Raw genomic sequence first — 13,904 nt, 5'->3', positions numbered from 1 at the left:
AGTACATCTATTTTTTACTCTCCCAAATAGTTTTCTCATCAAACTTATAAGGCAGCGTTTTTACTACAGCGTGAGAACGCGTGAATCTCGCCTATTTTTTTTCTTTTCTCGCAATAAAAAACGATTAACGAGAGAAGTTCGCGCACTCTATTAATCAATTTCAAAATGCACAAATTTTGGAAAAAATTTCGTCTTTTGCCATTTTGAATAAAATCCGTTTCACTTTTCTTCCTTGATCTTTCATTATTTTGAACATCGGTCCTTGTTATCTAGCTTCCCTATTTATCAGTATTGTTCAGAACCGGTGCGAACAGCAGAGCACCCCCCCCCCCGAACCACGGAATCCCTTTCAGAACACATTTCTCTGCAACCACGTGTTGACTGTAGGTAAGGTTTCCTCATGTAAGACGTTTATACTTTTTGTCCATGAATGTAAGATGGACAAATACATTGTTAAGGCGACATCTTCTACTCCGTAATGGACAAATGATAATGAAACAAATGTCGGTAGAAACGGTCAAAACGAAACAAATACGGATATTTTTCAGCCAAATAAATATAATAGCCGATGAAAAAGTAGATATAGAACATTTTCCATATGATGATGCAGCAAAAATATTCAATTAGAAGATGTGAAAATGTATTATAATTAAAGAAATAATATTTTTCCAAGTCTATTCGTGTTTTTTTAATTTTTAGAAACCTCACTTAACTTCTTGAAATCTCACCCTGTTTTTGAGAAAGGGTGAGAAATTCTCTTCCATTTTTTTTCTATAATGAATACACTGTAAGGCTATGGTGGGATATTTCCGTAACATGATCTGTCGAGCCAACTACAATCATGAAAGTGTTAAATGGATTTTAAGCTAGCAAATATTTTAAAAAAATAAAAAATACATGTAGAAGGTTAACCCAAAGTTTGTTCGGGGGTGGCTACAATTTATACACTCGTGTTGATCCCCTGTTGTAATTTTTTTTTAGTTTCTCACAAGCAGGTATTCGGTAGTTTCCAAGACTTGGTGATTATTTTGCCATAGATCATAATACGGAAATGCTCTAGTTTTAAGCATCATTTCTCATTTTTATTAGGTTCTAACTCTTTCACAAATCAAAACTCTAACTCTTTCCAAACTCTTTCACAGTCGCTCCTAAACAAAAATACGATAGAAAAATAAGTATTTTTCATTAAAACTTAACTCACTTTAGCTGAATAGTTGACATCAGCATTTTTTTCAAGTAATAAAGCGGCAATATTTTCATTACCATAATGAGCAGCAATGTGAAGTGGAGTGAATCCACTCTGAAAAAGAAAATTTTAGTTACTTTTACGGTGCCAAAACAACAAAAATGGATACACTTTAAAACAGTCGTTCAAAAAGTATTACTTTTGAGGTGACATCAGGGTCATGATCACTTTGTAGGAGTAATGCTGCAGCTTTGCAGTCATCTTTTTTGGCAGCGATGTGAAGTGCTGGCAATCTGACACGGCCTTTGGCATCATTTTCCAGAAGAACCGCAACAACTTTGTCGTGGCCTTGCTGTAAAGCTACAGCTAATGGTGTGAAACCATCCTAGAACATTGATAAAAAAGTAATTTGTAAAATGTTTTATGAAGCAAATTATTACAATTTATCTGAGAAAACACACACACATTTGATCTAGATTAAAAATATCTTCATTAAATCGAATTAAGATTATTCAAAACCTTTAATTAAAAAAGCATTATATACAGCAACAAACAATCAAATTTTTGAAAAAGAAATTTTTTTATGTGGATACTTAATTATAATTAATGAAAAATTCGAATAAAACACCATTATACATTTCAAAAAGCATAAATGAATAAAAAATTTTGCTGCACTGCAAGTGACTTTAAATATCAAAGTAAATTTTATTGCTCATATAAAATCTTAACACAATTAAGTAATCTGTCAAATCCAAAACCAGGACTCTGGAGATAGGATCCCCAGTCGCCATCGGCGAACAATAAATTTTGAGTGGCAACTATATTTAAAGCTCTTTAATTAAGATCTGACAATTTTCCATAGTTCAATATTTTTGTAAAAAAAAATTGGTCTGTGAATTGAGCTCAAGCATAAATTTTTTTCCCTTCGTGTATTCAACAATAATCAAAGAAAAATTCCATTTTTTCCACTCTTGCATATTCTTCAAATTTCTGATTCCAAGTTTTAAAATAATTATATTATGTTTAAAAAATAGGAATTTAAAAACTTATGTTTAATAATCCATAAGAATAACTGCAGAATTCCGATAGTTCCGATTCAAAATATACTAAAATTTTACAAATTTTTAGTACAGCTCATTTTCAGTACATAACTAATTATTTTACAAACTTAACAAAAAAAGCATGCTTAAAATTACCTATTATTGTAAAATTAATTATTGCTAAGGAGATATTATTTATCTAAAAATTAAACACATTATTTACCTTTCCAATTTCCTCTCTAGAGGTTTATAGCATAAATAATTTATTTTCAAAAATCTTCTAGAGAAATTTGCTTTTTCAATTTATACAACTGAGTAATATGCGAAACTCCCACTCACAGTTTATTTACACGCTAACATATACCAAAAATAAATATTTCTTATAAGCATATTCTTACACATTTGGTCTTTTCCAAACTAACCAAAGATTAAAATAATTAGCAATATTAATATTTCTGTTGATCAATTTTAGAGAAGTATAATATTTAATTAACTTATGTTATGTTAATTATGCCATGTTTTCTCAAAAAAGCTATTCTTCAAGGCAAGCTGCTCGGCTGTCTTTACTTCCCATATAACTAAAACTCAAAATCGTGGACTAAGATCTCAAAAGACAAATGTGCATTCGGTACAGTCGAGAAAAAAAAAAATCCTTTGCATTATTTTTGGTGGTGTTCAGAGACTATAGAGAAAGAGATTCATGAACTTTACCGCTTTTATAAAGAACATCACATTACCAAATATATCAAAATTTAAAGGATAAAAATGGGCTGGCTACGATTGCAGTCACCGGATAAATGTATATCTAAAAGGATTTTTATGACTAGGCCATCTGGAAATCGACCAAGGAGAAAATCCAAACTCAGATAGCTCGGTTTAGTAAATAAGGGCTTCCTTGTACTGAACTGCAAAAACTGGAAAATCATTGCTAAGATTAGGTCAAGATGGAAAAGAATCCTTTATAAGTCAGGGCCCACCCCGGGCTGTCGCGCTAATGATGATTACCAAAACTATTACAGTATAATAAAATAACTTAATGAACAGTACTTATTACTTTATAAGGGTCTAATGTAGTTTACAAAATTAAGCAAACATAATAAAAAACTGTGATTAAACCAAATAGTTTCATTTCGACATTCAAATGATTTGAATAAGAAACTAAAATTACTGTGAAATAAAAAATATTTTAACTTAGTAATGGTTAGAATGATTGATTCAAATTATTGGAATTTAAATAAAAAAAAAAGAAAATATTTTGATTCCAGCATACACAAATATTTGAGTGACAAATTCAAATGTTTTTTACCTGAGTCAAACAACCTTAGATTACAAAATTATGCAAACATAATCAAATAACTGTGATTGAACCAAATAGTTCAATTCCGACATTCAAATGACTTGAATAACAAACTAAAATTATTGTGAAATAAAAAATATTTTAACTTAGTAATGGTTAGAATGATTTATTCAAATTATTGGAATTTAAAAGAAAATATTTTGATTCCAACATACACAAAAATTTGAGTGACAAATTCAAATGTCTTTTACCTCAGTTTACAAAATTATGCAAACATAATCAAGTAACTGTGATTAAATCAAATAGTTTAATTTCGACATTCAAATGACTTGAATAACAAACTAAAATTATTGTGAAATAAAAAATATTTTAACTTAGTAATGGTTAGAATGATTGATTCAAATTATTGGAATTAAAAAGAAAATATTTTGATTCCAACATACACAAAGATTTGAGTGACAAATTCAAATGTTTTTTACCTCAGTCGCTAGACTTTGATTAGCACCATTAGCTAACAACAACTTGACAACACCATCATGGTTCTCTTGAGCTGCCATATAAAGGGGAGTGAATCCATTTTGTGACTGTGCATTTGGATTTGCACCATGACGTATCAGGATCTTAGCTACATCTTCCTTTCCAGCGAGGGACGCTATATGGAGAGCAGTGTTTCCTTTCTAAAAAAATAAAATAGGAGTTTAGCAGGGGTCTGTCTAGGTTTTTCTGAGAGGTACCTATTTTGTGAAAATTTAGACATAATTTGTGAAAAATTAAAAATTATATTTAAAAATCCAACACAAAAATACGGCAAAAATATGGATTTATCATTTCTTAAGGAATACAAAAATAAAATTTTAAGAAAAAGTATTTCGTGAAAGTACCATTTTTCCTAAAATTAAATCTGTGAAACTACCGTTTTTCCTAAAGTTGAATTCGTGAAGGTACCGCTAAACGGTAGCAAATTCGGTCTGGAAAGATCCCTGCTTAGAAAATCAAAATTTACCAATCGTATATCACACAGAAGTCTACTTTTGAAGTTCTTTCTTCTATGAAATTCAAAGGTATTTTCGTAAGAAAAATACTCTGAATATTCTACATGCATTTAAGCAAACCCTTAATATTTTTAAGCATAAATCTTTTTTTTTAACTATTTATTTAAAAATATAGATAATTTAGACTTAAAAATAGGCAGTCATTTTGAATATTAAAAATTGATAATATTAAAAGTTTTGATAAATATTAGCACAATGGTGCAGAATATGCCCAATCGCACAGACAAGGTTAGGGCAAAATTAAGTGGAACCTTAAATTAAAGTTTCATAAATTATTACTATTTCAATATATTCTGATATTTACTATTTTTAACAATGCTTGTTTATTCAAGATCAAATAAAATCAAAAGAATTTTTTTTATTTGTTAAAAAAAAAATTACCAAAAAATTTTTAAATTTTACTTTATTAAAATATTTTGAAAAAGTTATTGTAACTAAAAACAGCAGTATAAATTTTGAGGGAAACAGCAATAGAAAACTAAAAAATAAAAAGTGTTCTGGGGAAATATAAAGCTTTGAGAATTTTCTGTGCTTCTATATTATAAATAATACTGTTCAATATTTATTTATGCAATATAGCCATAACTGGCTCTTGTGCCAATAACTAATAACAATATTTATTTAAAATAAATAAATAAGAATGTTTAAGATAAATATTAACATATCACAAGCAAAAATATATTTTGGTGTATTTTAATCATAAGAAGTTTTGATAAATATTAGCACAATGGTGCAGAATATGCCCAATCGCACAGACAAGGTTAGGGCAAAATTAAGTGGAACCTTAAATTTAGTTTCATAAATTATTACTATTTCAATATATTCTGATATTTACTATTTTTAACAATGCTTGTTTATTCAAGATCAAATAAAATCAAAAGAATTTTTTTTATTTGTTAAAAAAAAAATTATTACCAAAAAATTTTTACATTTTACTTTATTAAAATATTTTGAAAAAGTTATTGTAACTAAAAACAGCAGTATAAATTTTGAAGGAAACAGCAATAGAAAACTAAAAAATAAAAAATAAAAAGTGTTCTGGGGAAATATAAAGCTTTGAGAATTTTTTAATATATATTTAATATTTATTTAAAATAATATTAATATATATTCAATATATTCAATATTTATTCAATATTTATTCAATATTTATTCAATATTTATTATATATTCAATATTTATTTAAAATAAATCTCAATAAATGTATTATTTATAAATAATACTGTTCAATATTTCAGGGGTAGCAGCAAAGTTTTTTAAAATTTTAGGGTAATTTTAGGAACTTTTTTCAAAAAATTTTAGGTAAATTTTAGGGGTAATATATGATTTTGCTAGGATAAAAACAGATCACACGGTAGTTTATTACATAACAGAAGATTATTACAATTCATCCACACGTATCATAAATAATTGCAAGCCATAAAATAAAGCTCTGAAATTTATTAAGTCAAGAATGAAATCTCTAAAGTGTAAAAATGAAATTTAAACTTTACATATTACCTATCAGGAATTAAGTGCAAAATTCAGGAACAGGCAAAAGTGAGAATAAATCAAGAGAAAAAATAAATTAACACCAACTTGGATTTTTATTTAATTTTTACCTTCTTAATCAAAACTTTATTATTACCCTTTACCTTACTTTATCAAGAAAAACTATTGTGTGATATTATTAGATTTCAAATCAGCAATTTATATTAGAAGTTAGAGAAAAACAAATTAATCATGATCATTTTTCTAAAATATTCTTGATATGATTTGTGAGATTCTTTTACTGCCCTCAATAGTGTTGTGGTGATCTTCAACACTCCTCCATAATTTCGAATGGTATCTTTGATTAGTCTAAGAGACATAATAGTATTCTCATGGTGACTCACATTAAGCATTGCTTTATTTATCGAAAAACCTCTCTCAGGATCAGAATTCCCATGTGGCAAAATTAAAACAGTTTTAATTACTGTAGTTAAATTCTTATATTTTAGATTATTGCTTTTTTATTTATATTTAGCCTATAACTCTAATTTTTTAGGAACACCAACAAAATTTTATCAGATTTTTAGGAATTTTAGGGTTTGCACATACTTTTAGGAATTTTAGGGGGAATGCGACCCCTGATATTTATTTATGCAATATAGCCATAACTGGCTCTTGTGCCAATAACTAATAACAATATTTATTTAAAATAAATAAATAAGAATGTTTAAGATAAATATTAACATATCACAAGCAAAAATATATTTTGGTGTATTTTAATCATAAGAAACAGTCTAATAATTATTAAAAAAATCTGATGGATTATCAGAATCATCGATTGAAAGTAAATTGAAATTTTTGTATTCATTCATATTCAAAGATTTATAAATAATTGATTTTGTAAATTAAAGAAATTTCAATGATTAATAACTGTTGCTCTTAGATCTCAATAAATGCAAGTAAGGGCAATATTTGGAAGTCAGCGGTGTTTCGAAAAGTTCACCTTTAAAACACTGGTGTTTTATGTTGTATTTCATGAGTATAAAGTATTCAAAAGCTAAATACAATATTTTACACTTATTTTGACCTAAATGAATATAAAATAATGAAAAAAGTATGAAAAATGTTTAATAAATATTCGGCATAAAAAGGAATTTAAATTAAGGTAAAATTTTTAAAAGCATAAACCCTGACTGTTTTTTTATTAGGAAATATATATAATTTGACAATAATTAAAGAAAAGACAATCATTTTAAATTCTAATTATTTGTTTATAAATCATCAAACATTATTTAATAATTTCAATAATTATATTACACATCAAATTAAAAAAAAACAGAACATATTTTAAATAATTATATAAAAAGAGTTAAAGTGGACCAGGGCACACAATTTCATGAGCATTGATAACTGAAGAACAAACAATTTATTTATTATAAAACAAAATCACCACTTATTTACCATAAATGAAGGACACAAGTTAAAAAGCACAAGTTATGAATGAAGAAAAAAAGTTACTTATTTTTTGCTATAAAGTAACTAGTTAATTAATGTGAGATTATTTTATAAGTTTTTTCCCTTACCTTACAAAAAGCTTAAAAAGTTTAAATATTTTAAAGGGTTTGTCCCATTATATGGTTTGACATGAATTACAAGTAAGATAGTTGAGTGTTTAAGATGAATAAACTGGGGGCCATTTAAAACTTTTTTGTCACTGAAAATATTAAAGCCAGAATTTGGGTACCTTAAACTCGAAACAAAGCTGTAGTTTTAAATCCTGCTGTAGAAAATTATCTAGACTTAAAAACGGATTAAAAAGCTTAAATATAACAAAAATTATAAAACTACTTTAAAATGAACCAATTTGATGATGACTAGGTTTTTTTTTTTTACATTGACGCTTTGAACTATTTTCACAATTAACACAAGCAGCAGTTAAAGATGGACAAATCTCAATTAAACGGTCATGAATAACTGTTACAAACTCTTTACAGTTATAAAATTAGCATATTAGTTGTCAAAAATTTAATTTCATATGATTTGAAGAACAACCCTAAATCTATGAAAATAATTAAGAAATTCAAGAAAATACAACTGAAAAACTGAAAAACAGTAACATAGTTAAGTAAATGACTTACTTTAGTAGCTGCATTTACGTTAGCACCTCTTTTAACTAATTCTTGGACTAAGTTGACATGGCCTTCTTTGGATGCTAAATGAAGTGCATTTAAACCATTCTAAAATAAATGTGGAAACAATTAAAACATAAAATAATGTGAAAATAATTTACAATTAGTTTTTCTCTTTATAATTCAGTGACAACAAAAAAGTATCATTCACCAAGAGTAAGTCAGAGTATATCAACAAAAAAATTCCAAAAAGTTGCATAATTATTATCGTCTCATAATTGAAAGCCAAAAATAATTTACTCAAACTGAAAAATGCTTAGGTTATCTGGTATTGCCCAAAGGTTCATTTATTTATTTATTTATTTTTTTTTTTTTTTTTTGGTGAAAAATGTAATTTTTAAGCATAGCTAAGCTAAGAAATTTTAATTTCCAATATCAAAAATGTAAAGATTATTAAAGATGTAAAATAACAGTAAAAAGGAATGTAAATGAAATGTAAATTTAAGTTGGCATTCTTTCAACTTCCAAACCAATAAGATTTTCATACAGATCCGTTTGACATATTTAGGTTAGATCCGTTGGATGTATATGAAATGTTACATTTCATATACATTTAATGGATCTACATGAAAATCTTACTGAGTTGAAAGTAATTTGGGTTGAAAAAATAACTTGTCTGTTACTTATCTGTTAACTTACTTTTAGACTTTATATTTTTTAACTTAATAGTTGAACTTTATGAACTTTGTTTGAACTTTATGTGCGAAGTATTTAAACTTAATGTTTTAAATCCTTGAAAAAATAAACTTTAAGTTTATTCATTAGCAAAGATTTTTCGATTTGAGAAAAAATTTTTTGGTAAATATAGACAACAATTTTTTTCAACAAAAAATTTCAAATTTTGCAACAAAAAAAATTTTTTTTAATGATACAATTCAACTATTCTTTATCACACAATTGATATTCTAAAATAAATGTACATTCATTTTTAAAGTACTAATTTCATTATTATTTTAGAAGCAATAAAATATGTAATATATACAATATATAGAAACAATAAACTATGTAATACTTACAACATTACTAGTGTTTATATCAATATTTCCTTTAAGGTATTCTAATACTTTTTCTAGATTTGCAGCACGAGCTGCTCGCAAGAAACTGGCATTAGTATCGCTCTGAAAAGAAAGAAAAAATAATTAGTAGGTAAGGTACTTTTACATTCTATTTTAATCAATATATTTAATATTTTCAATTTCATGAAACCAAGCAATTAATAGAAAATCAAGAAAACTTGAAGATCCAGCAAACTAGTTTTATTAATAAATTATTGTATTACAAAATACAATAATTTATTGATACATAAGAACTGGAAGAAAAACAATATTTTCATTAAAGGGGAATTACTTCGAAACATTTAAAGGAATATTTAAAAAAAAAATTGATAGAGTTAAATCCGTAGAAAGGAACATCTGTCAGAATTAGATATTTTTGATTGAAATTTTAATTTAAAAAAATCTTTAAGTGTTAGCATTAAAAGTATTTTATATTTTTATATCTTCCAATAGCTGTAGAACTTCTTTAAAAAAACAATCACAAAATAGCAAAAATGAATTTAAAAAAACTGACCCTGAATTAAAGCTAATTATGCGCAGTTAAAATGTCAAAGAAAACGTCATATCAAGTTACAATATGAACTTGAACATAGGACAAAAAAATACTACTTTTTTTCTTCTTACTTAATAGATTTTTATTCCTCACAATTTGGTGAGCTGAAAGACTAAACTAAAATATGCTTACCTAAAATTTGAAAAAAATATATTACGAAATCAAACAAAAAAATATAGAAATCTGCAGCTGTAACGTACGTAGAGGAATATTTAGTATCTAATAGTGTTTCAGTTATCGATGCTGTTATTTTATTTTTTATTTATTTTAATAACTGCTTTTGTATTGGGATACCTGCAAGTGACGTAGTGTCGGTTTCTCGATCCTGGTTGGTTGTTATTGTAATAAACGTGGCATCTGTTTATGTTAGCAACTATTCTTTCATTCTATTTTGAGGAAGCCTGGTCCGTCAAGTATCATTTCTCTAAGTGATACATTCTATATTCTTTCACTACATATTTCTTGCTTAACACAAAGATAAAATATTATATACTAAGGATATTTATAAAGATATATTATAAGCTTCAAAATTTTCAAATCAACCAAAAAAAAAAAAAAAAAACTCAGAATTTTTAAAAACAGAATAGAGATTATTTACAAATAAAATGAAGAGCTGAGGTCCATGATTTGAGAACCAAGGTATTCATCCAGAAAAATTAGGCACATTAAGATCTATTACACAAATAAGAAAAGTAGCAACTGTTTTTCCCTTTCTATTTTGAGTAAGCCAAGCCCGTCAAGTATCATTTCTCTTAAGTGATACATTCTATATTCTTTCACAAAGATTTCAATTCTTTTACAATATATTTCTTACTTAACACAAAGATATAATATTACATGCCAAAGATATTGTAAAGATATATTATAAGCTTCAAAATTTTCAAATCAATAAAAAAAAAATTTAGAATTTTTAAAAACAGAATAGAGATTATTTACAAATAAAATGAAGAGCTGAGGTCCAAGATTTGAGTACTAAGGAACTCACCCAGGAAAATTAGACACATTAAGATCTATTACACAAATATGAAAACAACTATTAAACAAGATATACACGAAAACAAAGTTTAACCACTTTATTTAAGAATATACGGAAATCAAAATATCGTTATAGAAGTTCCGAGTAAACCACATCAAGCTGAGATTTATTATCAAAATCAGTCTACTTAACTATTGCTATATCCATTTACTTAAATATGATTTCAGCCAATAACAAATCTTTCTTATCTGAGTTTCTGAGTCCAATAACAAATCTTTCTTAAATATGGTTTCAGCCTAATAACAAATCTCACCGATATAGTTCGTATAACAGTTTGGAGAAGCTGATTTAAAAACTAATCAAATTATAGGGAGAAGAAAAAAAACAGCTCCTGTAGAAAATGAATTTCTTTTAAATAAAATTAGCGAAAAATCAAAGTTGTAATGATTGTATTTACTTTGTGAAAAAATTTAAAATATAGCAATGATGTCATACAGGGTGCGCAGCCAGAGTTTTGAACAAAAGATAAGCACCTTTTAAGTACTTTTTAGCACTCAAAAAAAATTTTTAATCACTTTCGAAAAAAAAAATTTTTCATAATTAGAATCTGTGCAGTAATAAAAAATAAAAAAATTTTCCTATCGTTTAAAGTTCTTAATATATAAACATAAAATCAAAATAATTCAAAAACATTTTCAAAGACTTTACATAATCATGATAAAATAACTAGTTTATGATAAATACTGCAGAGAGAAATTGTGAAAATCATGCATTTTTTTTTTGTAATTTAGAACGACAATCGATACGGCAAAGAAAAAATCTCTTTATAAAAGATAGAAATTTAAGCACTTTTTACAAACCCTGAATAAAAAAAGCACCTTTAAGGGTTTTTAAAAAACGTTAATCCAAAATAAGCACTTTTTAAAAACGCTACGCACCCTGCATAAGTAAATTGGGCAGTTTAAAAAAAATGACAAGTAAATCATATTACTATAAAGTTAATCTTATTTAGCCTTTCTATAAAAAGACTACATTCCATTAAGCATTTTCATCTTTTATCTAATTTTTTTTAATCAATTTTTTTCTCACAAAAATATGTAAATAAAATCCTCTAAATACTCGCATTAAATGTGAGTCATAAACAATTATATCGTTTTAAATTTTGAAACCATATAATTAACGTTAAAACCTTTTAAAATTTTTTAAAAAAATGTTATATATATAATTATATAAGAAAAGTAAGCCACAGTGTCCAGTGATTAAGACAATGAACTATCATTGGGAGGGACAGGAGTTACATCCCCATCATGGCCTGAAGTTCATTTAGTTCCAGATCTATGGGAATCAGTTTGTCTTGGAAGTAAAAGCTGTCTGTGCGCAATGTTAACCACGTTGCCGCAATTATGACATCAGGGGTCTGTCCAGACATTTTGTGAAAGGTCCGTTTTTCGTGAAATTGTGAAAAAATTACTCACATTCTTTCAACCAGGGTCCGCTTTTATGAATTTGTGCAAATAGGGTCCGTTATTGCAAAAAAAAAAAAAAAAAAAAAAAAAAAAAAAAAAAAAACCTTATCAAGCAGTTTTTAAATTGTAAAGACATACAAGATTATGCTCGACACTGTAAAATTACAATTAAAAAATTTATATTTTAAAAAATAAACAACAATTGCTGCTTCTAAATTAGAGATGCAACATACAAATATTTGGTATTTTGCCTATATTGCGGAAAGCAGAATATTAATTTCGGGCGAATAATGGAAGAATCGTCTGCCGAAGACAAAACTTAATTCGTTTACATCCATCTTTCTTGTTTTCTGCCCTGGAAAGGGTTTATTCGATTAACAAAATAATAATGAAGATAAACCAATTTGTGAAGGATCCGATTAAAAGAAAAATCATTTTGTGAAGGGTCCGTTTTTAAGTTAAAATATTTTGTGAAGGGTCCGTTTTTAAGTTAAAATATTTTGTGAAGGGTCCGTTTTTAAGTTAAAATATTTTGTGAAGGGTCCGTTTTTATGAAAAGATATTTTGTGAAGGGTCCGTTAACGGACCCAAATTTCTTCTAAACAGACCCCTGGACATTTGTCATAAAAAATTCATAACTTCTGTGACTGCCCCACCCCTGGGCTGTTGCGGAATGCTTTATGAAAGAAAAGCAAAAATATATAATATTTTGAATGATTAATACCTATAAATTATGCATTTCGCATCTGCATTCGCATTATAAATTTCGCATCTTGTTATCGCATTTTATTACAATTTGAAGAAAAAAAAATTTTTTTTTACTTAAAATATAAACAAATTTTGACTTTGTGATAAAAACATAAGTTTTGCATAGTTTAAAAATGATGAAATAAATATTGCTAGCAAAAGATTTACTTTTGCATAGTTTCAAATTATAAAGGAAGTCCCAGTAAGGATAGAAAATTTCGAATTAAAAAAAAATGTTCAATTGCAAATTTTTCATGCTTGTTGGCATACCCTAAAGCCATAGTTGTAAACTAACCATAGTTCATTTAGTGCACGCGGATGATTGAAATCGAGCTATCAAAAGGTTGTAGCGATTTCCTAACCATAATTTTAAAACAATATTGATTTAATTTTACAAATTAAGTAACGAGTTACCTGGTTTACAACACATTCTTAGATGCAAACTTTAAAACATTTCGAAAAAAAAAATTTTTTTTTAAATTATAGTTAATGCGCTTTAATATTTGATTCTTGGCTTAGAGTTCTTAACTGTGGTAAATATCGCATGAAAATGATTGTAGTATCATCCGCTTAGGTTTGATATGATTTAATTTTATAAATTCATGATGAGAATAACCATATCCACGAAATATTTTTCAAATTCACAAGCAAAAGAAGATCGAACAAACTAAGTTTTGAGTGGCATCAGTTACAAGAGACTCAATTCTATCAACATAGTATTCCATCTAATACTATCCTTTCACAATATTTAGAAAAATAAAATAAGTTTTCGAATATTATGTTGATTATCAATTCACTCGTATGACAGAAACTTAAAATCAAAATTCAACCTTTGAAAATAAAAATAATTCTCCTAAAGCGGAAAGTGTTCAA

The 13,904-nt window shown here is 26.7% G+C and overlaps 1 protein-coding gene across 1 annotated transcript in view; it reads right to left on the bottom strand.

The window, feature by feature from the left end:
• The window catches only part of LOC107449053 (uncharacterized), a 134,507-nt gene that overhangs the window by 86,087 nt on the left and 34,516 nt on the right, over nucleotides 1-13,904 (bottom strand). The window contains exons 2-6 of the mRNA XM_087152743.1: nucleotides 9,251-9,352; nucleotides 8,184-8,282; nucleotides 4,003-4,200; nucleotides 1,386-1,571; nucleotides 1,202-1,300 (exon numbers count right to left, since the gene is read on the bottom strand). Coding sequence (XP_087008869.1) covers nucleotides 1,202-1,300; nucleotides 1,386-1,571; nucleotides 4,003-4,200; nucleotides 8,184-8,282; nucleotides 9,251-9,352 — 684 coding nt within the window. The remainder of the gene's footprint in view (nucleotides 1-1,201; nucleotides 1,301-1,385; nucleotides 1,572-4,002; nucleotides 4,201-8,183; nucleotides 8,283-9,250; nucleotides 9,353-13,904) is intronic.

The sequence above is a fragment of the Parasteatoda tepidariorum genome, chromosome 10 (genome assembly GCF_982258835.1).
Source record: "Parasteatoda tepidariorum strain Cologne lab strain chromosome 10, Ptep-v5.0, whole genome shotgun sequence".
Taxonomy (NCBI): domain Eukaryota; kingdom Metazoa; phylum Arthropoda; class Arachnida; order Araneae; family Theridiidae; genus Parasteatoda; species Parasteatoda tepidariorum.
This window is presented reverse-complemented; position numbering and strand designations above follow the sequence as displayed.